The following is a 26,904-nucleotide window of genomic DNA, read 5'->3' on the forward strand; positions in this document are numbered from 1 at the left end:
CGGAGAGCTAATCTTTCTTACTCGAGTGATTTAAATTGGTCCTGTGACTAGGATATGCAGGCGTCCAGGGACTCCAGGGGATTAAGCATCATATTAATCGTTACTGGCTAAATACCCCAATTAAACATGATTTTTTTGCCCATATCGCCAAACCCTAGTGGCAAGTATTGATCAGTGACCGGTTTTTCTGACGATTAATTGCAAACGATATGATTTTGCCCAACCCTGGTCCCAACGGATCGACCCCCAAGGCAGATTTTGCAGCAAATCCTCAACATTTCATAGCAGTTTGTGTTAAMGTACTTTAGATGTCATCATTGCATGTTCCCATACTATAATATTTGTGCCATGCATTTAACCTTTAATATGTGAGACACACCTGAGTGGAGCATTAGGCAGCTATTGAAGTGGTAAGGAATTATGTCTTGCTCATGCAGGCATTGTGGGGGATTGAACTTGTGACCTTCAGCCACCACTGCTCCACAGCTGCCTCCAACACYATTAACATTACTGTTATATTAGCAGAAACGTGATTAAATTCCTGCTAGAGGCCTTAAAAATGCTTCTTCTATTTCAAACAACCATAAACCTCCATGAGAATAATCATTCAATGCAAATTCAGCATTGGGATGAACGTCTGCAAAATTTTGGAGCTTGGATTTAAGACATTTACTTTGGTCTTTCGCTTTGTTGACGCTAGCCGTTAGCTCCTGAGTCCTGTCTGATGGAAACTCTGTTTATCAAGAAGACGATGATGGTTTCTAACTTTCCACAGGAAGTTTTTTTATGACTGAATTATCCTTATATGACAAAGGTCCCCTTTGAAAATAAGGTCTTGATCTTAAAGATTTTTTTAAAGGAAAAAGAATGAAAAGCTCAGGAAAATAAATTTGTGTTTTCAGCTGCATCACAATGAGCCAGTCGATGACAGGATGTCAGGTGACACTTTAAACACGTGTTATTTACAGAGCGTGGATGCAGCTTTAGTGACTTACCCCRGATTTAAACTACATGCGTCTCCGCTCCGCTGCGCTGCGGTGCGCAGTTCGCAGCTGCTTTTGCTTTCAGTTGTTGGGGTGTTAATGAGGCTCACCTGCTTTAGGAGTCCAGCTCACCCCGGCAGTCAGTCTAAAACCCCAATAAGCCAAAAATGATAAATATGTTGCACTAAAGCGTATTTATGATGAACTACTTTAACTGAGCTCAACAATCTTGTGTGTTCTTAAAAAAATGGTCCAGGAAAAAGGAAAAACTGCAAAGCAGACAATGCTGGGAASTGTTTTAAATTAAACTGTAACTCATAGTGTGGCATTATTATTTTAAATTAGACTGAAATCTCACAGCACATCTGGAATTAGTAGAGTGGGATCAGCAAAATATTTTAGCKATGTTTTAAATAAGGCTCAGCACCTGTGAAAGAACTGACCGTGTTTTTGACATTTTATATTTAGTTTTGGTCAGCTGAAAAGCATCACTACACTACAGAGCATAGCACTGATATTTAAACTTCCTGTTGGATTCAGCAGCGTCACCATCTCCCTGCGTTTGTTGTGCCGGTCCTGCCTCTGACTGACCTCAAGGGCTAAAACACAGGAGTGTGCCAACGATTTAGTACATTCCAATGGAGTCATCTATACTGTAACTGCACTGTAACGTTCTATTATCGTCTCCGTTGACTCGTGTAAAAGAACAAGTACTGTAGGTATCAAGCTTTCTGCAAGCTGTTGCTTGATGTCAAACTGCCTTCTCTCTCTCTCTCTCTCTCTCTCTCTCTCTCTCTCTCTCTTTTCAGTTCAAACATGACAGAAAAGTTCAACATTCCTGCCTTTTATTCCAAAGTTCCCCATCTGTCCGTGTGCTGTCTTGTTACTAATCAGGAAAAAAAAAAACCTCCACTGTGGACAATTCTTTTCTTCATTCAACAAAACTACAACTGATGTAGCTATTTGACATGATGCAATTTGTATGTATGGTGGTTTATTTTGTTAATAAAAGCAACGTTTATATTGGTTAAGGTCTTTTTTTTATTAATAATTCGAGTAATGACAAAATATAGAGGAAAACTCTGAAATGTTTCTGTCATGACATCACTATGCAGATGCTCTTTAAAAAAAAATAATAAACTAAAAATACAACTGTAATTCCTCAAGATGAACAGAACAGAAAGCAGCATCTGTAGTCTGTCGGCTCTCCCGTGTTCTGGTCTTTTCTGCAGTGAACCAAACCCCAGCTTTCGTCCTGGTCCACCTGCCCTTACAGAGTCCCGGTCCTGCTGAGCAGCGTGGACATCTGCTGATCCGACACGCTCTCCTGTTCAGTCACAGCCATGGCCTGGCTCAGGTAGACAGCCAGGATGTGTTTGCACTGGAAGAAAAGAGAGCAGATTCATCACAGAGACACTGGAAACACAATGATTAATGCCACGGATATGAAGCCGTTATGACAGCCCAGTAAGAGCTCATCAGACACGGGGTGGGGGGTGGGGGGCCTCGGCTCTGACCTGTTAGTGATATTCCACTGAGAAATCTCCTCTCCGAGAGTATTAGTCACGGAGCAAATGCCTGAGCAGTTTTCCATATCAATCATTTTTCTAACCGTTTATGTAAATCAATGGAGCGTATGAAGACAGGGGTTATGAGTGTTTAATAATTTTCAGATGGATGGAACATCAGGAGCCTGATGGTTGGGAGAGAAACAGCAACTTCCTCTTACTGCAGGCATCAAACCTGAGTCCTCCTCCACTCTGTGTTTTACATTTAAAAAAACATAAAAACTCACGAGGAGAAAGTGAGTTATTTTTATAACTTCTGCTGATACCATGGCTATTAGCGTGATAGCTCAGTTCTCGGCCGCCTGACCCACTTCTCAGAACAAAATGGACCCGGTGCTCCGGGCCAAAACTGCAGAGCYCTGAATGGAAACAAGAGGCTGCAGCTGGGCAGAGTCCCGCATGGACTCCCATGAGGGCTGTTCGGTTTTAACTTTTCAATCAGAGTAATGTTACAAACGGATTCACTATCCCCACATCCAAGAAACTCCAGAAGCGGCTGAGCTGTCTCACAACGAAGAGATTCTTGTAGGTTTTTCTGCACGTTTTCATGGGGAATGGTACTGATGTGCTCCTGGGGAGTCTCCACGGTCGAATGCAGTTGTTCATTTCTCACACTGGTTTTAGCCGCAYCCCCCAGGGGAGACATAGTTATCTCTTCGATACTTAGAAAAAAAAATACAAGAGCTGAGGTTGTTTCAAGATATACAAAGAGAGACTGGAGGGGAGACGCCCATCAGTGAGCAGACAGAAACACATCATAACCACCACACATCTGTACACACACTCAAATGTGTGTTTTGTCACAGTTGGCAGGACAAAGGTTTTCTCTGGGATTCACGCTTGGCTGAAAAAACATAATGGCTGCGGAACAAACTTTCTGCCTGTCAGTAAATAAAGCTGTAATATAAAATATGTGGTACAGAGTGATGTTTAGTTAAACTGCTTTTTATAATTCTGTTTAAAACAACGTTAAAGCATGATTGATTTTCACAAAGATAAAAGTGATTAATCATAACCAAATTACCCATTAAAAATATTTTAACTGTTCCTTTATTTAGGGAAAAGATCCATTATTTGGTTATTCTAACCAGAAGGGTGAAGGTGGTCTGGTAAATTAATTTTATTGACGTAAACACKGATGGACAGGCAAGAGTTGTGGCAGCCATCTTGTTAGGTGCTACTTGTATTACTGCGAAGCGGTAATTACATTACAGCAAACTAAAACTTATGACAAAAACACGACAGAACAAACTCGACTTTCAGCGTTAGCTTCATGGTGGTGAAATAAAAGGACTTCTTGCTGAAAATGGAAACGACATGATGACCTGTATGACAGAGGAAACAAATTCTTCTAGAGGAAAGAAAGGAGGGTGGAGTTTGTGAACAKATAACTAAACGTATTAGTGAATAAAATAATATTTTTCCATATTTTTTGTCAGTTTATTATGTCCTTATTGATGCTTCTTTATGAAACCTGTGGCTGCAGTTGAAGGAAACTTGTTGAATTGTGTTAATTGTGTATCTTCAGTAATGCCCGTCTGTGGTGAGGCACCATATTACTCCGTGTATCTGTGTATTATTCAGGCAGGGCAGACTGAAGGCCYAAGTGTAATATACATTGCCAGCCACTGACTTAAATAAACATATTGTACAAGTTATGAGAAGAGGAGACATATATGCTGTAGGAGCCTCCCATCACGTCAAGTCAAGCAAAATGTAGGAAAAATATTGACCCAACTCGCTACCGTCATCATGATAAAGGGTTGTATTTATTTTATCCAGACCAGTRAGTACTTAGGTACTTTATATGTTTACTTAGTCTAACCAGAGCTCTGCTACCTGTGCTTGTAATTTAATGTACTTAGACTGATAACTTGAAATTATATAAAGTCATTTTCCTCCTGAACCTGATAATATTGGACCTTAAATAACATGCACTTTAGTTTTTAGACATTAATAACTGAGTTTTTGTTTGTTCTATTGACTAATTTAACACTTAAAATTTACCCACATGTAATAAAGTTGGTGTACTGCGTAAGATTTAGGACAATATGCTAATTTTACTAAAAAAATGGTCAGTTTGCTGGTAAGTAAGCACCCTGATTTACAATAATTAGAGCAGACACCTACTATTATAGAGGGTGAGACAAACATTTTTAATGAAAAATAAAGAAAAATTAAAATGATTATGCTTAATGGGACACTATAGCTCTTTGTGTAGTTTTCAAAAACTTTAGAAAAACATAAATGCGCATAATGTATGACAGTAAACTAATTAAAGCCACTTTAACTAGCAGAACTTTATTCACATTAATTCAATCTTATCATGCAGTTTTAACCATACAGTATAGATATACGTACATAAAGTGTTGAATCTGAGGTTATTTTAATTATTCATGTTTCTGGGAGGTACACATTTATCCAAGTTTTACAATGGAGGGTAACTTATCACTGCAGCACTGATATATGAATGACTTTCCGGCACCGTGCACACTGGACAGGGCAGACAAAAACTAATCATTTATGAACTAATATGACATAATTTAAAGAAAACTATGAAACACAACTMTGCATTATTTCAAGTGTGGTTTCTGATTATTACAACTACTGGTGAAACACTGGGCTCCTTGGCTGAGTGTGGTTCTTCTACATTTGTATTTATAGTCTGTTTCCCTTCTGTATTAACTAAGGACACCCCTGAAGCACCGAGCAAGATAGCAGCACTAATTCTGTCCTCATTAGCACAGTCTGTGCTGGGGTTGATCATTCTACTGTATCTCTATTTCAGTGCTTTAATCCTAATCCTGAGCTGCTGACCAACAAAGATTAAGTCATGTAAGAGTCCACTAACAGAACTCAGGATTGATCAGCTCTCACATTAGGTGCTTTCAGATCGTCTGTAAAGATTCTCAGGTCATATGAAAAAGAAAGTCCACCTTCTTTCATCTGATATGAAGACATAATTAAAATGATCTCATTTTTACTGTGTTCTAAAATAATGGGCCTCATGCAAGAACATGTTCGTATTCTTATCCTAAATTTCTCTTACTTTTGTTCGTACAAAGGGTTCGTACCAACATGTCACGTCAGATTCAACAAACTCTTCTATCTTCAGGAAAAGTGCGTAAATGAGCTGCGTAAATTCCACCTGTTCTATCCAGCTGCTCGTGCACGCGAGAGGAGATTAGCATAATTACCACCCCAAAAACACCATGTAAGGCTACGTTTCCTGCTTCAGATACAAGGAAGTGTCCATTCATGAAAATGACAGCGAAAACTAAAAAGAAAAACTTTACGAGTTCAGAGATTGAAGTCCGTCTGTCAGAGATCCAGAAAAGAAAATCTGTCATTTTTAGCAGGTCAGCTGTGGAATAAAAAGAGCTGCTAAAAGTATAATCAACTGTGTTAAATCATTTTCATTTCTTCAGAAGCCGCAGCGCTGCGCACCGTACCCCCCCACCCCCACCCCCGGCGCGCGCTGCGCGGTCGCAGGTGGTCTCAGATGCGGGTTTGAAATAAGCATTTTAAAATGTTTTCAAAATTTATCTGGTACTTTGGAGAAAATCCAGGACTCGCTGGAGGGATTATGTATCCCCTCTGGTCTGGGAACGTCTCGGAGTCCCCCAGGACGAGCTGGAAGGTGTTGCTGGGGAGAGCGGGGTCTCCTACTGCCTCCGCACCAATCCCAGATAAGCGGTGGAAAACGGACAAACGGACAATTTATATTGTAAGTCTAAATTATTACATTTAAAATTATAACTCTAATTCAAGCAGAATAGACTATTGTCAACATAATTATGGAGTGTGATTTATTTTCAACTCAAAATATCTTCAAACTAACGAAAYATAAAGTTATTAGGGAGGAAAACCTGTCTGGATAACAGCAGACTGACTGCTCGTAAAATATACGACAGGTCTGGACCACTCCTGAATTTTGTTTGTATCTGAAAAAAAATCGTAGAATACGAAAACATCGGTGAATGCCACAAATTCTCCTAAATCACTCGTACACACAACTTAAGAGCAAATCTGTGCGTACGAACGGTTCTTGCATGAGGCCCAATRAGTGTATATAAACACACAACAAATGCCACCATATCATTATTTACTAAACAAGAAACAAAGCTTAATTGAAATAAATATTTGAAGGGAAAACTACAACCATCCCATTATTCAACAGCCTGGCAATTTCCATCTGCTTGTKTAAATCTGTGTTTGGGGCACTTCTCCTTTGCAGAGATAATCCATCCTACCTCGCAGGTGTGGCATATCAYGATGCTGATTAGAGAGCACTGAGTGAGGCAAATGGTGGTCACACCAGATTTTYAGACCCWGCCAATAAAGCAAAATCGCACATTTCAGAGTGGCCTTTTATTGTGGCCAGCCTAAGGCACACCTGTGCAATAATCTACTGTCTAATGGTATTTGTACTTGGTTACTTTACAACTCTGGWTACCCGTCACTCTCACTGCATCCTGTCAGTCCTGCCCCTCGTCTCACACATGGTCCCTGTAATCAACCTGGGCTAAATTGGGAGTGCTGTGGAAAGAATTCTGATGGTTTATCTCCTGCATCTTCTGCATGAGTATAAACACATGGTAAGAAAAAGACATCCAAAACGACGTAATCACTGATCCTGTGTCTCACGTCTTGTTGAAGWATWGACCAGTGTCTCATTGGTGTTTCCAGATTATCCTCGTGTTTGCTGCCACGTCGGCCTTTTGTTTTGAGATTTAGTTTCCTTTGTCAGCTTTTAATTTGAATTGTTAAATCTTTGTTCATCTTGTTTTTGTATGATTCTGCTTCCTTGATTCTACCAGCCATCATTTTTATTCTAAAGGTCGCCTCAGCACTAATACAGAAGATGCTCCAAAACGATTTCTCTAGCCAGCCTTGGGACTTGAACACTATCTTAACATGACATAATGTGTACAGTTGCATACAATATTTTAGCAGTATTTGTGGAACTCACCAGCAGGTCTTGGTTTCTGCGTAGTACAGCATAAGCAAAAGCCGGGCATGGACAGAAGTGGCAGGACAAAAAACAGGTGTACAGGTGCCCCGAGCCTCCAATCACCTGCAACAATCATCATCATCAMTTTATTTATATAGGATATTTAAAAACAATGGTGTTGACAAAAGTGTTTCACAGACAAAACAACAACAACAAGAGTAATAATAATAATAATGTCTTATTTAGTGCTTTTTGAGACCCTCACAGTCGCATCACGCATCATTCATTCACACACTAGTGGTGATAAGCTACATTGTAGCCACAGCTGCCCTGGGGCACACTAACAGAGGCGGGACYGCCATACGGCACCACCAGACCCTCTGACCACCATCAGTAGGCAAGGAGGGTGAAGGGTCTTGCCCAAAGGCACAACAACAGAGACAGCTGGAATGGGGGATACAGGATGACTCCCCTGACCACTCTGCCACAGCCGTCCACAATACAATTAAAACTGTAAACAAACTAAAACCAGATWAAAAGACACAATTACAAATTCCTGACGCAACTTAAACTGAACTTGAATTAAAGGTCAGAGAAAAAAATTGGGTTTTCAAGTGAGATTTAAAAGACTGAACAGACTCTGCAGTACGGCTCTCAAGAGGCAAGTTGTTCCAGAGTCTTGGGGACCACCACAGCAGAAGAACATTGAAGTTAATTACAGCTGGCCCTTTGAGGACCACCAYAATGCYCATGTGGCCCTCAGYGAAAATGAGTTTGATGTTCCTGTTCTAAAGCCAACCCAATTCAACTGGCTTTAATTTAGTTAGGTTTTTAGGTACTATTCTAAAATTTATGATAATCTTTCAAAACACACACTTAAAGCTCTACTGGTCTGTTCGCAAAATATCATATGAAACACTGCATATACTTTAACGAACTTTCAGAAATAATCTTTTGAAGTCAAACCAGTTGAAGATGGCCACCATGGAAAATGACTTGTCAAAAAAAAAAAAGAAAAAAAAGAACTAAAGGTCAGATTTTACAGACATTAAGCTAAACATTTGATTTGAAAAGTCAGTGAAATGAAAGGCAGCAGATGATCCGCAGTCCTTCGAGGAATGAAAGGGTATTAATTTCCACTGTGAATAAAATCTGACATTTAGTAGATAAGATGACAATGATCTCACGGACAGACGAGCCCTGCAGTTGTTTCACAGTTCAATTTAAAGAGTTCACATCCTGACAGCTGATATTAAACTTCACTGGGGTGTAGTTCACATCTGTAAACTGTCAACTCAAACATACAGTATTACTCTGAATGTAAAATCACAAAGCCCAGAATCATAATGTCTAAACTAGTTAGAATACTTGTATATTAAAACACATATATATTTCAGGTACTCAGCCTACAGTCAAAATTTAAACCCCAATTTTTTAAAGATTGCAATGTTGTGTAAAATGTCAATAAATAAGCTAAAAATATATTTTATATGATGCTGCTAAAATATTAACCCGATCTTTTCATGAAAGGTATTTGTAATTTGAATAGGTGATTTAGCATTTATTAGCATATTTTAACAGCCTGTGTGACGTGTCTAATGGACTCTGTTGACAGAGTGTCACCATCCACCATGTCTGCAGTCCCTCCCACATTTGGACAGTGATTTAATAAGAGGGACATGAGGATATTACATTGGTGGATTAGCATGGCGACGTGGCACAATAACTAATGCTCCTCAGAGCTGGCTCCATTATTCTGCAGGGTTTCAATAAATTACTTTTCCCTATGACCTACAAAAGTAAAAACACCTCATCTGTTCACTGTGACACTTTGTTACAAATAAGACATGAGAGAGACAAATATGTGGACTTAAAGCAGCAGAGAAGATGAATAAAGTGCTGTGATGAGGAGGAGAGGAGTAGRAGGAGTAACTCTGGCCAAAACAAGAAGTGCTACACTTTCTAAACAGGTTGATTGAAAACCAGCTCACACTTTGGTTCTTTTTCTTTTCTGCAAAGATTAAGTGGCTCTGCTGCAGCTCACACAGCGAAGCTGGCAGCTAATATTAACATGAGACACAGCAATACGGTTAGCTGCAAACGTCTTCACCCCACTGGAACTTTTTGTTGCCTGACCTACACAGAAAACACCAGATTCAAAAAGTTAAAACATTGTTTTAAATTGAAGGCCTAGATTTCCTTAAAGGAATCACCTGCCTCCTTTCATGTCAAAGTTTTAAATTAGGAAAATCCAATGTTAAGATTATATTGGTCAAATATTAAAAATAACTGTGCAGAAATTGGCACAACATTGAATTAACTTCTGCAAGCTATGAGAATCAGGAGTATGTGTTTGAGATAACTCTCAGCTACTACCAAACTCAATTTTAGCTCAATATCTTTAAATATGACAAAAATAAATAAATGTTTTTGTGCTGGCTAAGGCTGCCATCTTTGATTGTTTCCAAAAAATAATAGTTTAATTAAAAGCCAAGGGTTCATGAGATATTTAACAAACACACAGAAAAAAACATTATCATCCCTTTGTCACTGCCAGCATGTGACAACCGTAAAATGTATAAAACTAAAATGTTGTGTGCAYACAGCATGTTTTCACTCTTTGTTTTTCAGGCCTGATGACCTTCAGAAGCTACACTAATTAAATAACATGTACTTATGGACAAAGTACTCTGTTACCTCTGTATACTAAACACATGTACTGACAGGCCTCAGAACCCACACCAAAGCACTACCATCAAGCAAGAGACAGCATGAAGACCAATAAACTCTCTACACGTCAAAGACAAAGTTGTGGACTTCATGGAAGAGCAGACAAGAAATCATTATAAAGTAAAAACTAAGGTGGGTTTGATAAAACACAGATGAGAGACTCAAATGTCTAGAAGATGGTGCTGTGGTCAAATAAGACTAAAAACCTTTTGGGTCCTCAAAAACAATGTCAATCATCTCTCATTGTGCTGGGGATGCCCACAGTGAAGCACGGTGGTGGCAGCCTCATGCTGTGGGACGGTTTTCAGCTGCATGGACTGGGAAACCAGTCAGAGTTGAAAGGGAAATGGGTGGAGAAAAATACAAAAAGTGGAACAGAAGTGTCCACCTACAGCACCCTCAGGACAAACAGCTTTAAACACTGCATTATCAGAACTCATGCTTTTAATGAGTCCAACTTCACTATTTTATAAGAATTTTGCAAGATAGGAATGTGATAGTTTTATTGATAATATTGTGATTGATGGACCTTTTAAATGTCAAACAACATATGCTTTTTATCATGTCCGCTCAGTTTTTAAGGGAGGGGGGGTATTATGCAAAACTGAGTTTTTGAGCCTCGTGTTATGATGTCATTCCCAAGGTGTTGCTTTGACTCGTCCATACATGTTTGAGAAATCCTTGAATCTCCAGTGGACCTGCCCTGAACACTTGCACACATGCTCATGCGAAGCTCCACCTACCCAAAGCTCCTCCCCGGAGCTCAGTCCCCAGCTGAGCTCCCGCCCCACAGAGCGCTCCCCCCACACAGCAGCAACAATTAGTAAGCACCATGCGGAAGTGCTTGTCTGTTGAGTTTATACTAACTAGTATAACCAGTCAGTCCAGTCCTTTTTGGGTTACAAACATGCCTTCATCGTGTACTTTGGATGCCAAGGAGACTCTTTTAGGATTCCTAAGGGTGACACGGTTCATCAGAAATGGTTCCAGTGAAATTGTCTTGATGGTATTTGATGGTGATTGGTTAAAGACACTAACATTTATTGTAGATTTCAGGAAAKAAGCCTCAATGATGGAAGTAACCAAAAATATCAGAATAAACTAAAGAGCTGTTTTCATCCTTGTATGGTTTGGGTTTTGTCTATTAGATTTTCTTAGACTGAGAATGCAGCATTTCTGTTCAGACGCATGTTTCCAGGCGTCGGTGCATCATTCTTTATATAAAGGTCAGAGGATGTAAGAAATGAGATAAGGTGAAAAATCCCAGCAGTGAAATGCCAAGTTCTCATGAAATATTTGTTCCTTTTGTGGAAACAGCAGACTGAAAAACCACAGCAACGTAAGAAATTTAACCAAGTCTAATAAAAAAAAGATAGAACAAGAAATGACTAAAATATCTGATTTAGTTAATTTGTCGACTTTTATTTCAGCGTTTGATACAGATTCTGATATAAACGTACAAAAAAAAAACCCTGCTCTCCTTTTCTTCATTTCTTACAAGACTTTTCTGTGAACACTTGAGACTTGGACATGAAGTTGACTTTATTTTAAAGACGAGCGCTTCAAAACGTCACTGTCTGTTTTTTTAAAATTAGGTGATTATTTTGCTAATTCACAGTGCTGTCGTCACACAGACTATTACAACTGTAACAACTCAACCTAAGACCGGAAATAACACGACCATCTGATGTGATATTATGATAGGTCAAATGATGGTCAAATAAAATGTCCGTTAAATGCAGGACTTGTGAGTAGCAATGTACAAATGATTATTGCTAGCTTAAACAATAATTAAAAGGAAGAATTTAAATGATCTTACACGTAAAGCTGAAATTTATTTTTTTTCATTACAGCAGCTTGAAGTCAAAATAGATGCAATAAAACTTATATTTGTACAAACAAGTTGATTTATTCTGATAAATCTAAAAACATGAAGTGCTAAGAATAACAGGAATAACTTATTTCATCAAATAAAAGTCTTTAAAAAACAAAGAAGGGAGTGTAATGTTTCTAATAAGAACTAAAATAGCAAACACGTATTCTGTATTGAATACACGTTTCCTGCATGGATAAAAAAAATGACGATCAGAAAATGTCAGACAGCCTTGAGGGGAATCAAATGAAACAATCAGGACTCCACAGCAGAGGTGAAAATGTCCCGACAGAACAAAGCCCATGTTCCTCCTGAGCTCACAGATATTTCTCTATAAAACTATTTTTACAGAAGCCTGAAGGAATTTACAGGAAATTTGGGGCACAATGACCACAACCTCAGTGGACAGCCTTGTTTTCCCCACAATGCATAAAGCCTCGTCCTGCTGAGGTTCACTCTAGGCTCTGAGGACTTTGTTTGAATTAAAAAAATGCTTTTGAAATACTGAAATAAAAACCTGAATCAACAAAGATATTTCACAAAATACAAGAAGGACTAAACCAGTTTTATTAAAAACGACTGAAATTAAAAATTCCTGCTGCAGTTCAGCTGTTTGTGTACACAACAACAGTGCCTGTTTTCTCAAAGCGTTTTAAATTCAGGTTTCAGAGTGGAGGGTTTTATTAGCAGAGGTGTGGAAGTGTGCATGTGTTCTACAAATAGCTGCAGTCAATAGTTGTATCTATGTGAGTTTATGAACAGGAACAATGGTGGATAGCAGAGTGCTAATTATTCAACATGTCGGAGCAAACCAAACTCGTCCCTGGTGACAGGAAGCAGGGGTTTGTCCTGTAACCAGTGGGTCACTGGTTCAAACCCCTRCTCCGTCAACCTCAGCTGTTGTGTTCTTGGGCAAGACACGTCTCCTGCCTTGCCTGTTGGTGGTGGTCAGAGGGCTCGGTGGCGCCGGTGAATGGCAACCTCACTTCTGTCAGTGTGCCCACAATCAACATTGAAAAAACACTCGTGTATACAGACATCTTTCAGGCATGAACAGGAAGTTTTTGTACAAAAACCCTGTAACAATTAGGCTGCTGAGTGAAATGTCCAGYTAGCAGGTGAATRTTGATTAATGATTTAATTAATTAAYTTGCATTCTCCCATGCAGTGACAAAATTTTATGCTCTGCATTTRATCCATCACAGATGACATACACCTGAGTGGAGCAGCGGTATTTTGCATCTTTAAGAATTAGTATGGTTAGAACAAAGAAATAGGTGTATTATGAATAAATGTTACAAATAGGTGTTTTATTTTATTTTATTTTATTTTATCAGTGTACATTGCATTGGCAATATTGTGATTCGTTTCCCATCCAAGTCATCTCAACTTTGCCATGCTTCTCCTCCTGCAAACTTTGTCCTAGAGGCTGCCATTGTAATTTATATCTGTGAAGGTCCAGTGCCAAATGATTGCTATGCCTTTTGGTACCTGTACAACTTGTAGTTTTTGAAATATTAATGTTTAATAAATTATAATGGCAATCAATAGAGCCTTGTATTGGTCCAATACTGCCCCCTGCTGCCTCTACACAATATGGTACTGCACCATAGTTTTATAATATTTAAACTCAGTACTTCAGTGATTACAATATTAATATGATTGTATTTTAATGTTTTACTGTAATACTGTCTTTATGTTGTCCTATTGCTGTAATATATTGCACTTGTCAATAATTGCATTGGCAAGGTAAACGTTTTCTGTATATATACAATCCAATCCCTGGGATTATCCTCTGCCACATCTCCTCTCCTATAGTCTCATGATGAGCACTCTGGGCTTTCATGTGGGAGATCAGGGTTCAAATCCAGCTACTGCAACTTTAACAAAAATCCCTTCAAACTTCATATTGTCACACAATTACCTTAATTACAAACACCTGCTGACGTAACAGGCACAAGCTGGTTTAGAAAACATATTTGATCCTGGTCAAAGCTCATTCTGCAAGTCCAATGCTGCAGGTAAAGCCATGCTGCAATGAAATGCTACATGTCAATGCACACTTGTTTTTACATCGTAAAAACCCATGTCTAGTTTATTTATATTTTCTTTTTGGCAGGAGGAAATAAATACAAACTCTACTGGCCCAAAGACTGGCTGAAAATATGCAGATACAATTGGAAAAAGAGTAGATTATTTTGAAACTTAAAACCCTAAAAAGATGTCGCTGGACAGATTTTGATCTCTGCTACATAAAAAAGGGGCAAGAGTTCTTCAGCAACTCCTGCTGCAGGCATCGGCAGCTTGAATCAGAGCAGCCGAGTTTTTTTTTCTAGGCCTCTTTTAATTCAGTACTGATTAATATTCTCTGAATGGACATGTGAATAGCTGAATACAAATTGTCAAGCCACGCTTTCACAGACAACCACTGAGAACTGAAAAATACAGAAGCTGAAGCTCCTCTATTTCTAGCTCTGTGGAGAAGTTTACTAACAATGATGACTGCTACCATTAAATGAGGAAAATACATCCCACTGGAAAAGAACACTCCCTGATAAAGAAAATGCTGCTTCATAAGCAAAAACGCCAGCCAACTTTAAGGAAGTCATTTTATTTCCTGCTTTTCTCACAGTCCTCACCCTCTATTATTTACTGCAGTTTCTCTACACTTGGCTGTCATCTTAAATGTCCCTACAAACAAAAAGTATTACATATAACCCTGCACAAAATGAGTGAACTTTGTAAAGATGTATTTAAGTCATTAACAGACAGAATATAATTTGTGTGGGTAGGACTGCTGATCGCAAGGTGCTGACAGACCTGGAAAGCCTTGCGTCCACTGGGGGAGGTCAGACACGTGACAGAGCGCTGGTCAACCAGGTCCAAAGCCTGTAGCGCACAAGAGCCGAAGACAAATTTCAACCTGTAGGACAAGAGGAGAAAAGGACAAGTATCAAAGAAAGCCATGATGCCAATAAGTAATACAGCTAGAGCTGTAGCAAATTATCCACTCCTTTAAAAAYGTATTATTTTAATTAGTTTTTCCTCATCAGATAAACTCCTGATTGATTACAATAGGCTCAGAGCCAGAGTTTAAATACAAACATGTACGTAAATCACATTGCAGCAAGCATGTGACTRGGAGAAAACTGACTCTTTTTTTTTTTGGTTGCTGTCATTGGGACTGTAAAATTTCCTAATCTAAGATTTTCTTGTTTTAACTCATTTGGAAAAGAAACTACATAATTTTTTGACCACCAAAGTGAGACGATGTCTAAAAGCAGAGACGTTCTGATGAGCCAACAGGACGTGATTACATGGACTTAGTGAACTGCCCTTCTCTGACCACAACCCAACTCTCTGAGCCAGGAAATGTTTCTGGTAAGACAGAACTGCATCATGACTTTGTGTCTCAGCGCAGCGTCACTTTTGGCAAATCCAGACACTAAAAATGTCTCAGCATTCTCTCCATAGTGTGGTTCCTGCTCTTCCAAATAATTCAAACTGAGCAGCGTGCAAGACCTTTCACCTCAGGTCACTCTGCATGACTAGTGTTTACTGAAAATATGATGAGTCGGCAGCTTAACATAACTAACATCTTCCAAAGAAAAGAGAAGCAAAAATATAAAATGTATAGAAAATATCTACTTACGCAATAAGCAGATCATCAGGAACTGGAAACACATAAATAACAGGTTACCAATACAAATTTAAAACTGTAGTTGAACAATTCATTTTCAGGTGGTTTGGATAAAACTTGACTGCATTGATTTTTGAAGCTAAATCTATAAAAAATATTCTGTTAGATATTAGAAAACTGCAAGTCACAGTTATTCAATTTAATAAATGTGCAATAATAGATGGAGGCATGCTAAATAAAAAAATGTTAAACTGTTTACCTACTGATATTTTCCATCTCGTAACAATAACCGAAAAAATGAAGCATTGTTATTATTTGGCACAAATAAATGAGATTGGGATGTTAGTTTAAAATAAAATGTACATGTTAAGAACCATTTCTCTTTTAAAATACTTAAAAAGAAGTTCCAGTTTTATTTGAATGTGTTTGTTACTTATTTGACAGTGAAAACACAGCAAGCACTTTTTACTGCATGAGTGTGATTTAATAAAATACATTTTAAAAAATCTCTATTTACAGAAATAAATGCAGCTTCTTCTGTTTTAGTTAAGAGGGGAATATAAACAGCCTTTCCAAGTATAACACATTTGAAGTTCTCCTCTTTTTCAGTTGTGTAAACATGTATTTTACAGTAGAACACAGAAGTCTGAATGGGAACAATTTAAGAGAATCTATTCTAATACAACAGCGCCACCTACAGACAAACTCTGACATTACATCAACACAATTATTATTTTAGCGACGAGAAAACTATATAAATGTCTGTTTATTTATTACCTTTAATTATTTTTATAATACTATATGCTCTGTTTTAATGCCTAATTTAAATAATTGTAAGTTTTGTTCGTGGCTGGCTAGCTGCTAGTACAGCCACTTTAAGTTGATTAAACATGCTAGCAGTGTTTTCCCTCATGTATCTTCCCTGCTAACCTTTGTCTTACTTTGAGACGTTTCTTGATATGTTTTCTGGATGTCTTGGAAAAGCTGCTCAGCCACAGCTGGCAAAAGAAGAGAGMGCATTTTAAACTGCGACTTCCGGGTGTGCTCGAGTCCCATATGTCTATGCACAGGAAATAGACGCCTCATGGTGGGCTGAACCGCGTCGTGCGGCGCCGCCATATTGAACGGGTCTCTCCGCACTCAGGGGTTCTCAAACTTTGGGTCTGGGGATCTTATCCTTGTTACAAGGGTGAAAAAATTCCGGGGACCCCCTCATAAACCCCATGCTGTTAATGCAAAAATAATTTACTGTTATTTTAACCCTTAAATGCCATGGCARTAGTGTTTTGTTTGGTTTAGTTTGTTTTACTAGTGCATTACTCTCCACATGGATTTTTTTAAAATAAAAAACTAACAATTTATTGAAATTTTTTGAGGACCYCCAAGACACGGCTTGCAGACCCCTGGAGGTCCTGGGACCCCAGTTTGAGAACCTTTGATCTGGGCRGCACCAGAGCAAACGACTTTATCTGCAGTTTTTCAAAGCAGATCACATGGGATTACCTTTTTTATTAGTAAGACTGAACAATGGTTTTGGTTATTTAACATTTATAATATTTTATCATTGTAGCCAACGTTATTTGGCAATCAACAAGCTGATAACATCATCAAAAAAAAAAAAAAAAAAAACAAGCTGATAACAGCAGAAACTGGTTCCCCATCTAGTGTCTTCCTGGGTTTTTTCTTCACATAGGCCTCCCACTTGAGAAGTTCTGTTGTTGCTCATTCAAACTCTGGAGTGAGCACTTCAAGACAGGACGGTTCAGATTGCCAGGATTAGAGACAATGTTAAAATGCAAATATGCTTCAGTGAATGTAAAGCAATTTAATCCTTGCTCAACTATTTAGCAGAACCAGTTGTCATAGCTCAACACTTCAATTTGTAGAGTGCATGATGGAGTTCAGGTCATATTTAAATTTGTAGCAAAACAGGATGATTAATCTGACTCATCGTAGTACTTGGTAAAATCACAGATCTTCAAAAGATTTACATAAACTCCTGTAAMAAAGTAAATGTACTTATTATACATCGCTGCAAATCCCATGACATTATAAAAGTGTAGAAGTAAGGGGTTTCTGGCACATTTATGCATCTTTTGTTTCCTAAATGTGGCCATGATTTTGTTATAGTTTGCGTGAAAATGTCTTTCAATACTGAAAGTTTGCCAGCAGGGGGGGCTGTGTACACAGAATTAACTCCCAAACATTTAAATGAGACACAGAGGAAGTGAAACTGATTGAATAGCTTTATCTAACATGAGCTATAAGCCAATCTGTATTTGGGCCAAACACTTTCCAACAAAAATAAACAGGGTCTAATACTTCCTGAGCTGCTTCCTGATGCCTTAAAAGGTGTTTTAGTTGTGCCGGTGTGGTGTGTTAGTTTTCCAGGTGTTTTAGTTGTGCCGGTGTAACAAGTGGACATCTGGACAGCTTTATTGTTTCAACACTAAATACAACTTTTCCTTTTCTGTGAGAATGTGCATTAAAAAAATATGTGATGCCAGACAAGTAKAGTGCACACTAACTTAGGCAGTTAGTCTATTTATTACATTATAATAAACAGACTGCCAAATTATATTACATACTATTTATTATATTGCAAATTATGACATATTTCTCATTTAATATTCATCAATTTGCCAATAAAAGTTCTAGTGGATAGTTGCAGTACAGCTCAGAGACCAAGCATCAGGAGTGTGCAGTCAAAAAAAAATAAAAGAAWATGCAACGAGTGAATAATAGAACACCTTTACACTTAAAACTTTTCAGAGGTGGATAACTGATCCACTTTATTTGATTGGTCTGAACTCTCGTAATAGCCTACTAAGAGACATTGTGCGATACAAACATTGCATTTCAACATCATAGGATACAAGGGGTTTCAAGTCTCAATTTTAAAAATAAAAATAAAAGTCAACATTTTGTTTAGTGAAGAGCTGAAAAAATGCTCCAATTTTATTGATCTTTTTTCTGCTTCATGTCGGATTCCTTAAGGATTCAAGTTTGTAAAAGTTTTTTTTTTTCTTGTTATGTCTGTAAACACAACATCCCGTCGGAACGGGGCGAACAAAACTGACAAAGTCTAAATCCGAGCACGTGCTAGGACAAAAATATGCAAATCAAAATCAAAACGTAGCGAGGATAAAAGCACGTTTAGAGCAGAAAGAACCTGTTAACTGAGCATTGTCAAAGTTAGAATATGGTATTTTTGTCACATGTCAGAAAGAAAAGACGATTTTGAGAGCAAAGCTGATGCAGTTTATGATGCTGACCTATTAAAAAGCGATACGCTGACCGACACGTTGAAAGCAGAGATTACGTGATCGAGGCCTTGAATCACCAAAGTCCTAAACATTTAATGGTACCATGCACTTAAAACGGTAACTCTGATGCATGTCGACGATAAAAAATATAATGTACCAGCGGTAAGAAAAGACAGGAAGATAAAAACCATACAGTATTTTTTTTTCTTTGTCTTTATGTGAGAGGTGGGAAAAATAAAAGCATATCTTCGTATAGTCCTGGGCTGGAGGTTGAATAAGTTACACAGCAGGTAGGATGCTTTCTCTTGTCGAAAAGCCACAAAAAAATGAAAAATAAAAACAATCAAAAGTGCAACAATGGTGCAGACCATTCTTTCGGTTTGGTTAGTTTCATCTTATTGTGTCATGGGAAGAAAAGAAAGCATAACAGGATGGGTTTTTTTTTTTTTTTGTCAGGACAGTAAACAAAAAGTGAGGAACTACAGATACGAACAACATATATCTCTGAGAAAATGTGTTAAAGCTGCCTTCTCTCTCAAATCACAAGGCAAAAGCATCCCTCCTAAGGAAAACAAAAACAAAATGTCCCGACCTAGTTATTCTGGACATCTTGGAAAGTGAAACTACTGAGATGTGACACTCTCTTAAATGAAAAATAGAGGAAAAAAATAAAATAAAATCATTTCATTGGCTCACTTTCATTAATCAGGCAGGGTCCAGAAGTAGTCACAACGATATCATTTTCTGGAAAGCTTATTTCAGACTCTTCACCTTTCTGCTATGACACCAGTGTTCTCAACTTGCTGCGACGACAAATAGGGTGAGAAGTTGTCTCTACCGTCCGTTAGTTACAATCTGTTCATCGTCAGACATCGATGTTCGTTACAGTTTGTTTTTTTTGCCCTCTCGGCGTCCACAGCGTTCGGCCCTGGTGGGGCTTGGTGGATGACGGGCAGCGTGGCATAGTTTGAGATCCGCTAAGGGTCAAGTACAAACCACAGGGTCCGGTCTCTGTGGCGTGAATAAAATAAACAAAAACAAATGTTTGAGTGGGTGGTTTGGTTTGGGGGCGGGGGGGGGACACCTGCAGTATTATAGATTACACCTCCGCTCTTCTCATTTAAAGTGGATCGATTTAAAAGCGACATTAAAATAAGAAATAATCAAGTTAAGAAAAACACTGCAAAAAGGTTACTCTATTTACATACAATGATTTTCCTAAAGACAAGGTCAACCTTTACAGAAATCAGACATAAAATTCAGAAATAGCTTCTTATGTTGTTTGTTTTTGTTTTTACAGGTTCAGTTCGTCAGCTTGACTGTAGCCGATGTCATCCGGTCAGATGATGTAAAGTTCTCTGACAGGCTGGGGGGCGAGAGCCCCCGAAGCAAAAATAAAGTCTGGAGAGCCGTGCCAGTCAGGGTGGGGGCACTGTAGCACCAAAAAGAAAAAGAAAACCCCACCACCCCCATCCACGTGTTCCACTTTGCCAAAGAGTGAGGTGAGTTGTAGCAGAGGGGGGGTGTGGACAGGCCAGCCTCAGCGTGGCCGGCCTCTCTCCTGGGACCTGATGGCTGTAGGTAGCGGAGCTCAGTCGTCGCTGTCGGACAGGGTCTCGTATTGTTCTGACAGCAGGGACTGCCACACCCGCTGCTGGGCCACAGGAGCTCCAGTTGGAGGCGGCGGCTGCTGCTGGCTCTGTATAGACGGCGAGGCTATGGAGGTGGGTGGAGCGGTGCTCATCATACGCATGGTCAGCGGGTTGTAGGGAAACTGTATGGGACCTTAGAAAAAAAATAACAGGGAAGAAAGATCAACTTTTTTAGGTGCTACAGAGGTTASTGRTTTTGTAAAACTAAATAAATACGGTATATACAGAGCATTCAAGCCAGCTGAAATTGAAAAGATGGCGTTTTCARGCCTCTTTCATCAACACAATCTATGCAGGTAGAACACCTAATTATCAATGGAACCGCACCAGAGCTCACTTCAATCGAACTGAGACCTAGGTTTTCAGACAGACCAGAGTTGGATTACACCTTCACATTAGGGCTAGGTTAAAAAAAAATCAATTTAATCGATTTGGATCGATTTTCGTTCAAATTTAGAAAATCGATTCATAAGTCATGAGATCGATTTTTCTCCATGGGTGTTGTGTGCGATGAAGCTGCGCGTTTCCATGTTGTGTGTCACTCCTGGCTTGCCGTAGGTTTACATCCGGTTGACGGTCAGTGCTAATGTTAGCTCCCGACRAYAACGAATCGCTAACATTACAGCTGATTCTCAGCAGAAACTAAAGATAACAGAGGCCATGACAACTTTTGTTTGCAAAGATTKGCGCTCGGACGAGGTAGAAGGAAACGAAGCTTCGAGCGGCTCGAACCAAAACAACTGTATGTAAACATCTGACAAACTTTCTCCTYGGCATGTTTAAATATGTGAAAGATGACAGTCTAACAAAAGCATTCAGTTTTGTTACCAATATTATTTTTAAATTTAAGAAACATCTTCTTATAATTCACAGTGATGGTATGTTTTGGCTGAAGTATTCTTTTTTTTTTCTTCTTGTTAAGTTTTATTGAACAGAAGCTAACAGAAACATTACAAATATACAAATTTCACACACTCAAAAGAGTGGGGGGGAAGTATACAATTATATTAGCCCACCTCTTATCCTGTAACCTTATTCCATCACTTCTTAATGATCAAGAAAATTATTCTTAGTTTCTCCAATTTACAAGTTTGCCCTTAATGTTTATAATTTTACCAATGCAACACGTTAGAATTAGTTTCTATTTGCAGAATTAGTTCATTTGAGAATGTCTTCTATATCAAAATAAATGTGTTACTGCACAGTATCTTTAACTAATTTAAAAATAAAAAAAAACTGAACTTATTTGGGAAATCTGAATCGATATCCAKCCCTAGTTTACACCAAGTCAGAAAAACTTGTTTTACTTTTCTTGTTAACTGCAGAGATAAAAAAAAGATGTGAGCGTTCGCCTGCTCCTCTGTCCATCCTGCTCATTTTGCAATCAGCTCCTCTGGAAGTGCAGCAGATCATTTTCAGCGGCATAATGGAAGCTCAAATGTATGGCAGGTCGTTTTAACATTTAATCAGCTTCAGCACACTTATATCAAGATATCTGAAATTAGTTTATGACTAGACATATTTTATATTTTAGCTTAGTTTTCAATCATTACTGCGCTGAGTTCTACTTCCCACGTTTTTTTCCGTGAATTGCCAAATGCCATAGATAAGGTAACACTGATTATCACAATAGACACCACTATGTAGCGTAGGGACGTGCCGTGGCTTTGTCGCATGTCTCACCAGTGCTACATGAAAAAAAAATTAAATTATGGCACTGCTGTGTTCACTGCACGTACCAGCTGTCACACCGTACAGCCCTGGGGAAAGAAAAATGATAAACACCTGTGGACGAGGGTCGGTCGTCCCAGCTCCATTGGGGTTGAGTTGGTCGGTGATAATCGCCCTCAGAGTGGACAGAGGACACTGATGAAGGACGCTCCCCTCCAGCGTAGGCCTGACCCAGGTTAGGGGACTTGGATTTCCGGCTGGTTGCTCTGCCCTGTTTTTGTTTTCCTGCAGATTCAAACAGGCAGTCTGTGTGAATCACTTGTTCAGAACATCTATGTTGGCGGTCTTTTTATTCGTGGCGTATGTAAGGTGAATTCTGTTCTACCTTTTACCTAATTCCATTTATTTTTCTCCCAATTTCCAATGTTTTATTTCCATTTCCACTTAATTTCATCCACCAATGTACCGAGACCAGCAGAGGAAAACAACCACGACACAAATGAGCTTCTGACCTCAAAGTCCACAAGCATCAACTTGAAGCGTTGGAAGCGTTTTTGATGCAGAAAACATGTTCGGTGTGAATGTAGCATAATGTTAACCTGAGTTAGATATAGAGAAAGGCTAATCGCTAGCTTAAAATAACTGAAGTAATGGTCTAAGGTTACCATGAGTTAGCTAAAGTGATAAGTGATTTCTGTAGGGTGAAATATTTACTGCCCCAATGAGACTCTATTCAGAGGAGCTGATAGTGCCAGTTATTGCCAGCAGGGGGAGTATATATTAACATGACAGAAACGCAGGGTGTCAAGACTGTAAATACATTAAAAACCGAGAATAAATCCCTAAAAAACATTTCAAATTGTCAAAACAGCTAAAAAATACAGAACTAAACAATACATGTCAGGCGGAGGCAATAAGCATTTTACGTTGTTTATTAGGAGGAACTACTTTTTGAGGTGAATGAATTTTGTTTTATGCGCCTCACCTGGGGATTAGCTTGCGCCTCTGTTTTTATCTTATTCACTGTTTACAATTACCTCCAATTATTATGTCCCAACAAAAGTTATTTGTTTATATTAACTTTGTGCTTGGTGCTAAGTGTCGTAATTTCTGGATGTTTCAACAGCAGTCAAACGTGAGGCTAGCCTGCAAGGCTAAAATAGTTTCATTTATTGTGAACATCAAAAGAGAAGAACATTTAGATTAGGGATGCAAACAATTAATCAACTTACGAATAATTGTCAAATAATGGTTTATTGGATTAAAACTTCTTCCGTTCGATTAATTGAAAACATCAGTTTAAACCTTATTTCAGTGTAGTTTTGACTTCATCCAGTAGAGGGCACCGCTGCTCTCAGCCTGGCCTGCTCTACCAGACCCTGTTGAGCTGAGCAGAGAGCCGGCCGCCTCCATAATTAAACACGCAGAGTGTTTAGTTTTATTTGCGACACAACAATAATAATGGACTACACCAAACTTGAAGGAAAAGTACCGAAGTATGACGCTAAAGACAAGAGAGCAGGACGACAGAGAAGGATAAGCTAACTTTAGCTTAACGTTAGCTTCTTGTAGAATTTAACTCTGTGTGAAAAAACAAAACAAAAACAGTTCATCACTACAAATAATTAACGTGAAGTTAATCTCATCTGTGTGACGTAACCCGGCCAGTGAACAAATCCAAGAAACTGATGTCAAATCATGCAGCAGCATGAACCACAGGGAATGTAAACAAACAGTTCCAGTACTCATTTGTATGTTCACCCCTCAGGTCATGTTTATAGTTTTGTTTTTGAGTAAATGTTACCCTGTGTTTAAATGTTAGTTTTACATTTGTCCGTTCAGGGTGGATTAAACGTTTTTACTTTTTTCTTTCTTTCATTTTATTTCCAACTAGCAACCTAATAGATTCCTGTTTTGTTATATTTTATAAATATGTCCAAGTTTAATAATGTGTGAGAAATCCACAATTTCTGTTTATTCAGGCAGTGTTTAATACAGCTGGCACAAAACATTTTATAAAATATAATATTGTGCTTTTTTTAAGAGTAAAAATAAGCCCTTCATGTCATAGAAACACCCTTGATTCAAATGTCAACTTTAGATTAATCCATTAATCGATAACTTGCATCCTTAATTTAGATTATAAAGAAAAAATCACTACATCTTAAAATTTTACTTAAAATTCAGCATTTACACATTGTAGAAACTACAAACCCATAATAGGCGATGAGGTGGCCTCCTGCCGGKTATCACTGCCTGTGCCTGATGTGTTATTCATGGCAACAGTCCCTCCACCCTGGTGCTCCTCATGTCTGTCCTCCAAGTTGCCCATTAAAGCTTTGCGGATGATGTCCTCCAAACCCAGGTTACTCGTCGGGTCGCTGAAGGACTGATTTCTGGTGTTGATGCTGCCTACAAAACACAACCCGGCAAACGGACAATGAGAGAGGAAATCTAATCTTGAATGAAACTAAAATGTCTGACCTGGAGTCACTTCTACTTACTGGAGGTTGTAACGGCAGGCAAGTTGAAAATTTCAGTCCCAGGCTGTGCATTTCCTGCAAAATTAATTATTAATTTTTGAAAAACAAAACAAAAATACATGGCAAGAACTCAAGTTGTTGAAGAGTTAAGAAGCCATGCTGTTCCAGTGTTATTACATGCTTATTGAGTGAGAAGAATTAGTGAGAATTCATGAATGAAACTCAAAAGGATAAGAGAAGACCCACTTACCAACATCAGAATCACCAACACCAGAGGTGGAGTTCAACTTACGAAAGATTTCCTGCTTCTTGGATTGCACCATCGGTGAGGTGTTTTCCAACTTGGTAAAGAAGGAAGGCAGGTAGCTGACGCTCCCTGGGGATCGCGAGTCACTCCTTGAACCAAACAAAGGACAGAGACAGAGCAAACCTTTTCAGGACCACAAACTTTTGACAGGATATCAAACCGATGCAGAGAACAATCCAACTGCAAGAATCTAAACAAGGAACTGCTGTGTCAAATGTTAACATTGTTTAATAAATGCTTCAAAACTGATTCTCAATACAGAATTAAGAGGTACAAGTTTGCCAGACCGTCAACAGTGAAGACGTCCTACCTCATCTCAGAGTTCTCAGCCTCTCGTCTCTGGGATGGAGCCCCCCCTGGTTCTTGTTTGTCCATGCCCTGATAGCCTTGTGGAGGAGAGATGGGCTCGTAGTTCTCCATCTGCCTGCCCCCTCGCTCTGGAGACTTACCAGGTCTAGGAGTAATGAATGAGGCACGGGTTTTAGATGAGCGGCAGGTTTAAAATGACGATTCCGTAAGGATTCTGCTTGTTTACCGGACTCTGGGCTTGTCAGAGGCATTCTCTGGAGAAACCCTGCTGGAGGGTCTCTGATGATGCGGGTTTTGGACCTGGTTCTCGGGACTGTAACGATTGGGTGCTTTGACTCGACCTGACGAAGACACCGGTGGCAGGGAGCTCTGGAACGAGGAAGGTGCTGAGGAGGAGACTGGAGGGTCCTGATTTCGGGCAAAGTCCTGGGTTATTATATGCTGCATTTGAATTAAAGACAAACCCCCAACAAAGATTAGTGACAGACCAGAACACGTCATGATTCTGACTGATGCTGCATTACTTCTTCTGCTCCAAAATGGTAAACAGTRTTTCTCACCGAAATGTGGTCCGCCAAGGTCATGACTCTGTGAGTTTTGGGGACCTGTGAGTAGCTGTCTGCCTGGGAGGAAGGCGGTGGGGGCGGCTCCCCTTGCGGCTGGTAACGACTCATCTCAAACGGCCGCATGCCAACTGTAAGGTCGACCGAGGACAGCTTGGTTTCATTAAAATAGTCAGGGTGAAATTAGAAGTGATGAGACAGCAATGAGCCAACAGACTCCGTGCCAAAAGCATCTGGTCTACATCAGGTGATAAGAATAACTGAAACGCTGGCTGATGGCCTCAAGTGTCAGTGGGTCAAGTCATCCAAGTCATGGTATGCACTCTAAACTAAGCCTTCACTGCCACATGTACATCACTACTGTAACAAATCAGCCTTAAGAGTAATTTTCTTCAGTTATCCGTCTTCATACCTGCTGCTTGTTGTTGGATGTCCTCTGGTTTGTCTTGCTGAGGCTGGACAGGAGAACTGGCAGGGCTTATCACCTCTATGGCTCCTCCAGCAGTGTTGTCGTATCGATTAGATGACACTGCAAGACAATAAATAAAAAGAGGATTTACATTCACACAAAACTAAAMAAGGCATGATGATGGGTTTGTGGTACTGAAAACACAATTTTCATATTTTGACTTACGGCTGCATTTAGATGAAATCTTCAACCCCATAACATTCAACCCCATAACAAAAACCACTGTTACGGGGTTAAAGGTTGGACTGTTCTTAAGCCAGCTAGTGCTGTACCAAACGATTATTTTCTAATCGATTAATCTAATGATTATTTTTTCGATTAATCGATTATTCTAACAACAAATCTATATAAGTTATTCTGATGTGAGTGCACTGGAAATTTAAAATGTTTTCTTGTTTTCAATTAACAAGAACAGTTCTTTAATATTGTAATATTT

At 39.0% G+C, this 26,904-nt stretch overlaps 2 protein-coding genes and 1 long non-coding RNA gene across 5 annotated transcripts in view; 1 reads left to right on the forward strand and 2 right to left on the reverse strand.

Moving 5' to 3' along the window:
* Positions 1-1,811: 1,811 nt before the first annotated feature.
* Positions 1,812-16,882, reverse strand: zswim7 (zinc finger, SWIM-type containing 7). Its single transcript, XM_014019621.1, has 5 exons — positions 16,690-16,882; positions 15,761-15,782; positions 14,929-15,031; positions 7,524-7,628; positions 1,812-2,364 (listed from the first exon to the last, which is right to left on the reverse strand). Exons 1-5 carry the CDS (start codon positions 16,865-16,867, stop codon positions 2,254-2,256), a joined length of 519 nt encoding a protein of 172 aa, XP_013875075.1. The 5' UTR covers positions 16,868-16,882; the 3' UTR covers positions 1,812-2,253.
* Positions 16,883-17,409: 527 nt separating this feature from the next.
* On the forward strand, positions 17,410-19,341 carry LOC106525397 (uncharacterized). Its single transcript, XR_001311113.1, has 2 exons — positions 17,410-18,100; positions 18,140-19,341. It is a non-coding gene; the product is annotated as an uncharacterized LOC106525397 (long non-coding RNA).
* The window catches only part of ncor1 (nuclear receptor corepressor 1), a 72,209-nt gene continuing 63,628 nt past the window's right edge, over positions 18,324-26,904 (reverse strand). For 2 of the 3 annotated variants that reach the window (XM_014019624.1, XM_014019622.1), the window contains 9 exons: positions 26,412-26,528; positions 25,997-26,130; positions 25,663-25,877; positions 25,438-25,581; positions 25,071-25,216; positions 24,842-24,895; positions 24,552-24,749; positions 22,452-22,622; positions 18,324-20,799 (listed from right to left, as the gene is read on the reverse strand). In XM_014019624.1, the coding sequence (XP_013875078.1) occupies positions 20,606-20,799; positions 22,452-22,622; positions 24,552-24,749; positions 24,842-24,895; positions 25,071-25,216; positions 25,438-25,581; positions 25,663-25,877; positions 25,997-26,130; positions 26,412-26,528 (1,373 nt within the window). In that variant the 3' untranslated portion in view covers positions 18,324-20,605. The remainder of the gene's footprint in view (positions 20,800-22,451; positions 22,623-24,551; positions 24,750-24,841; positions 24,896-25,070; positions 25,217-25,437; positions 25,582-25,662; positions 25,878-25,996; positions 26,131-26,411; positions 26,529-26,904) is intronic. The other variant, XM_014019623.1, reaches the window with a different exon arrangement.

Source organism: Austrofundulus limnaeus, unplaced genomic scaffold (assembly GCF_001266775.1).
Source record: "Austrofundulus limnaeus strain Quisiro unplaced genomic scaffold, Austrofundulus_limnaeus-1.0 Scaffold225, whole genome shotgun sequence".
Classification (NCBI taxonomy): Eukaryota; Metazoa; Chordata; class Actinopteri; order Cyprinodontiformes; family Rivulidae; genus Austrofundulus; species Austrofundulus limnaeus.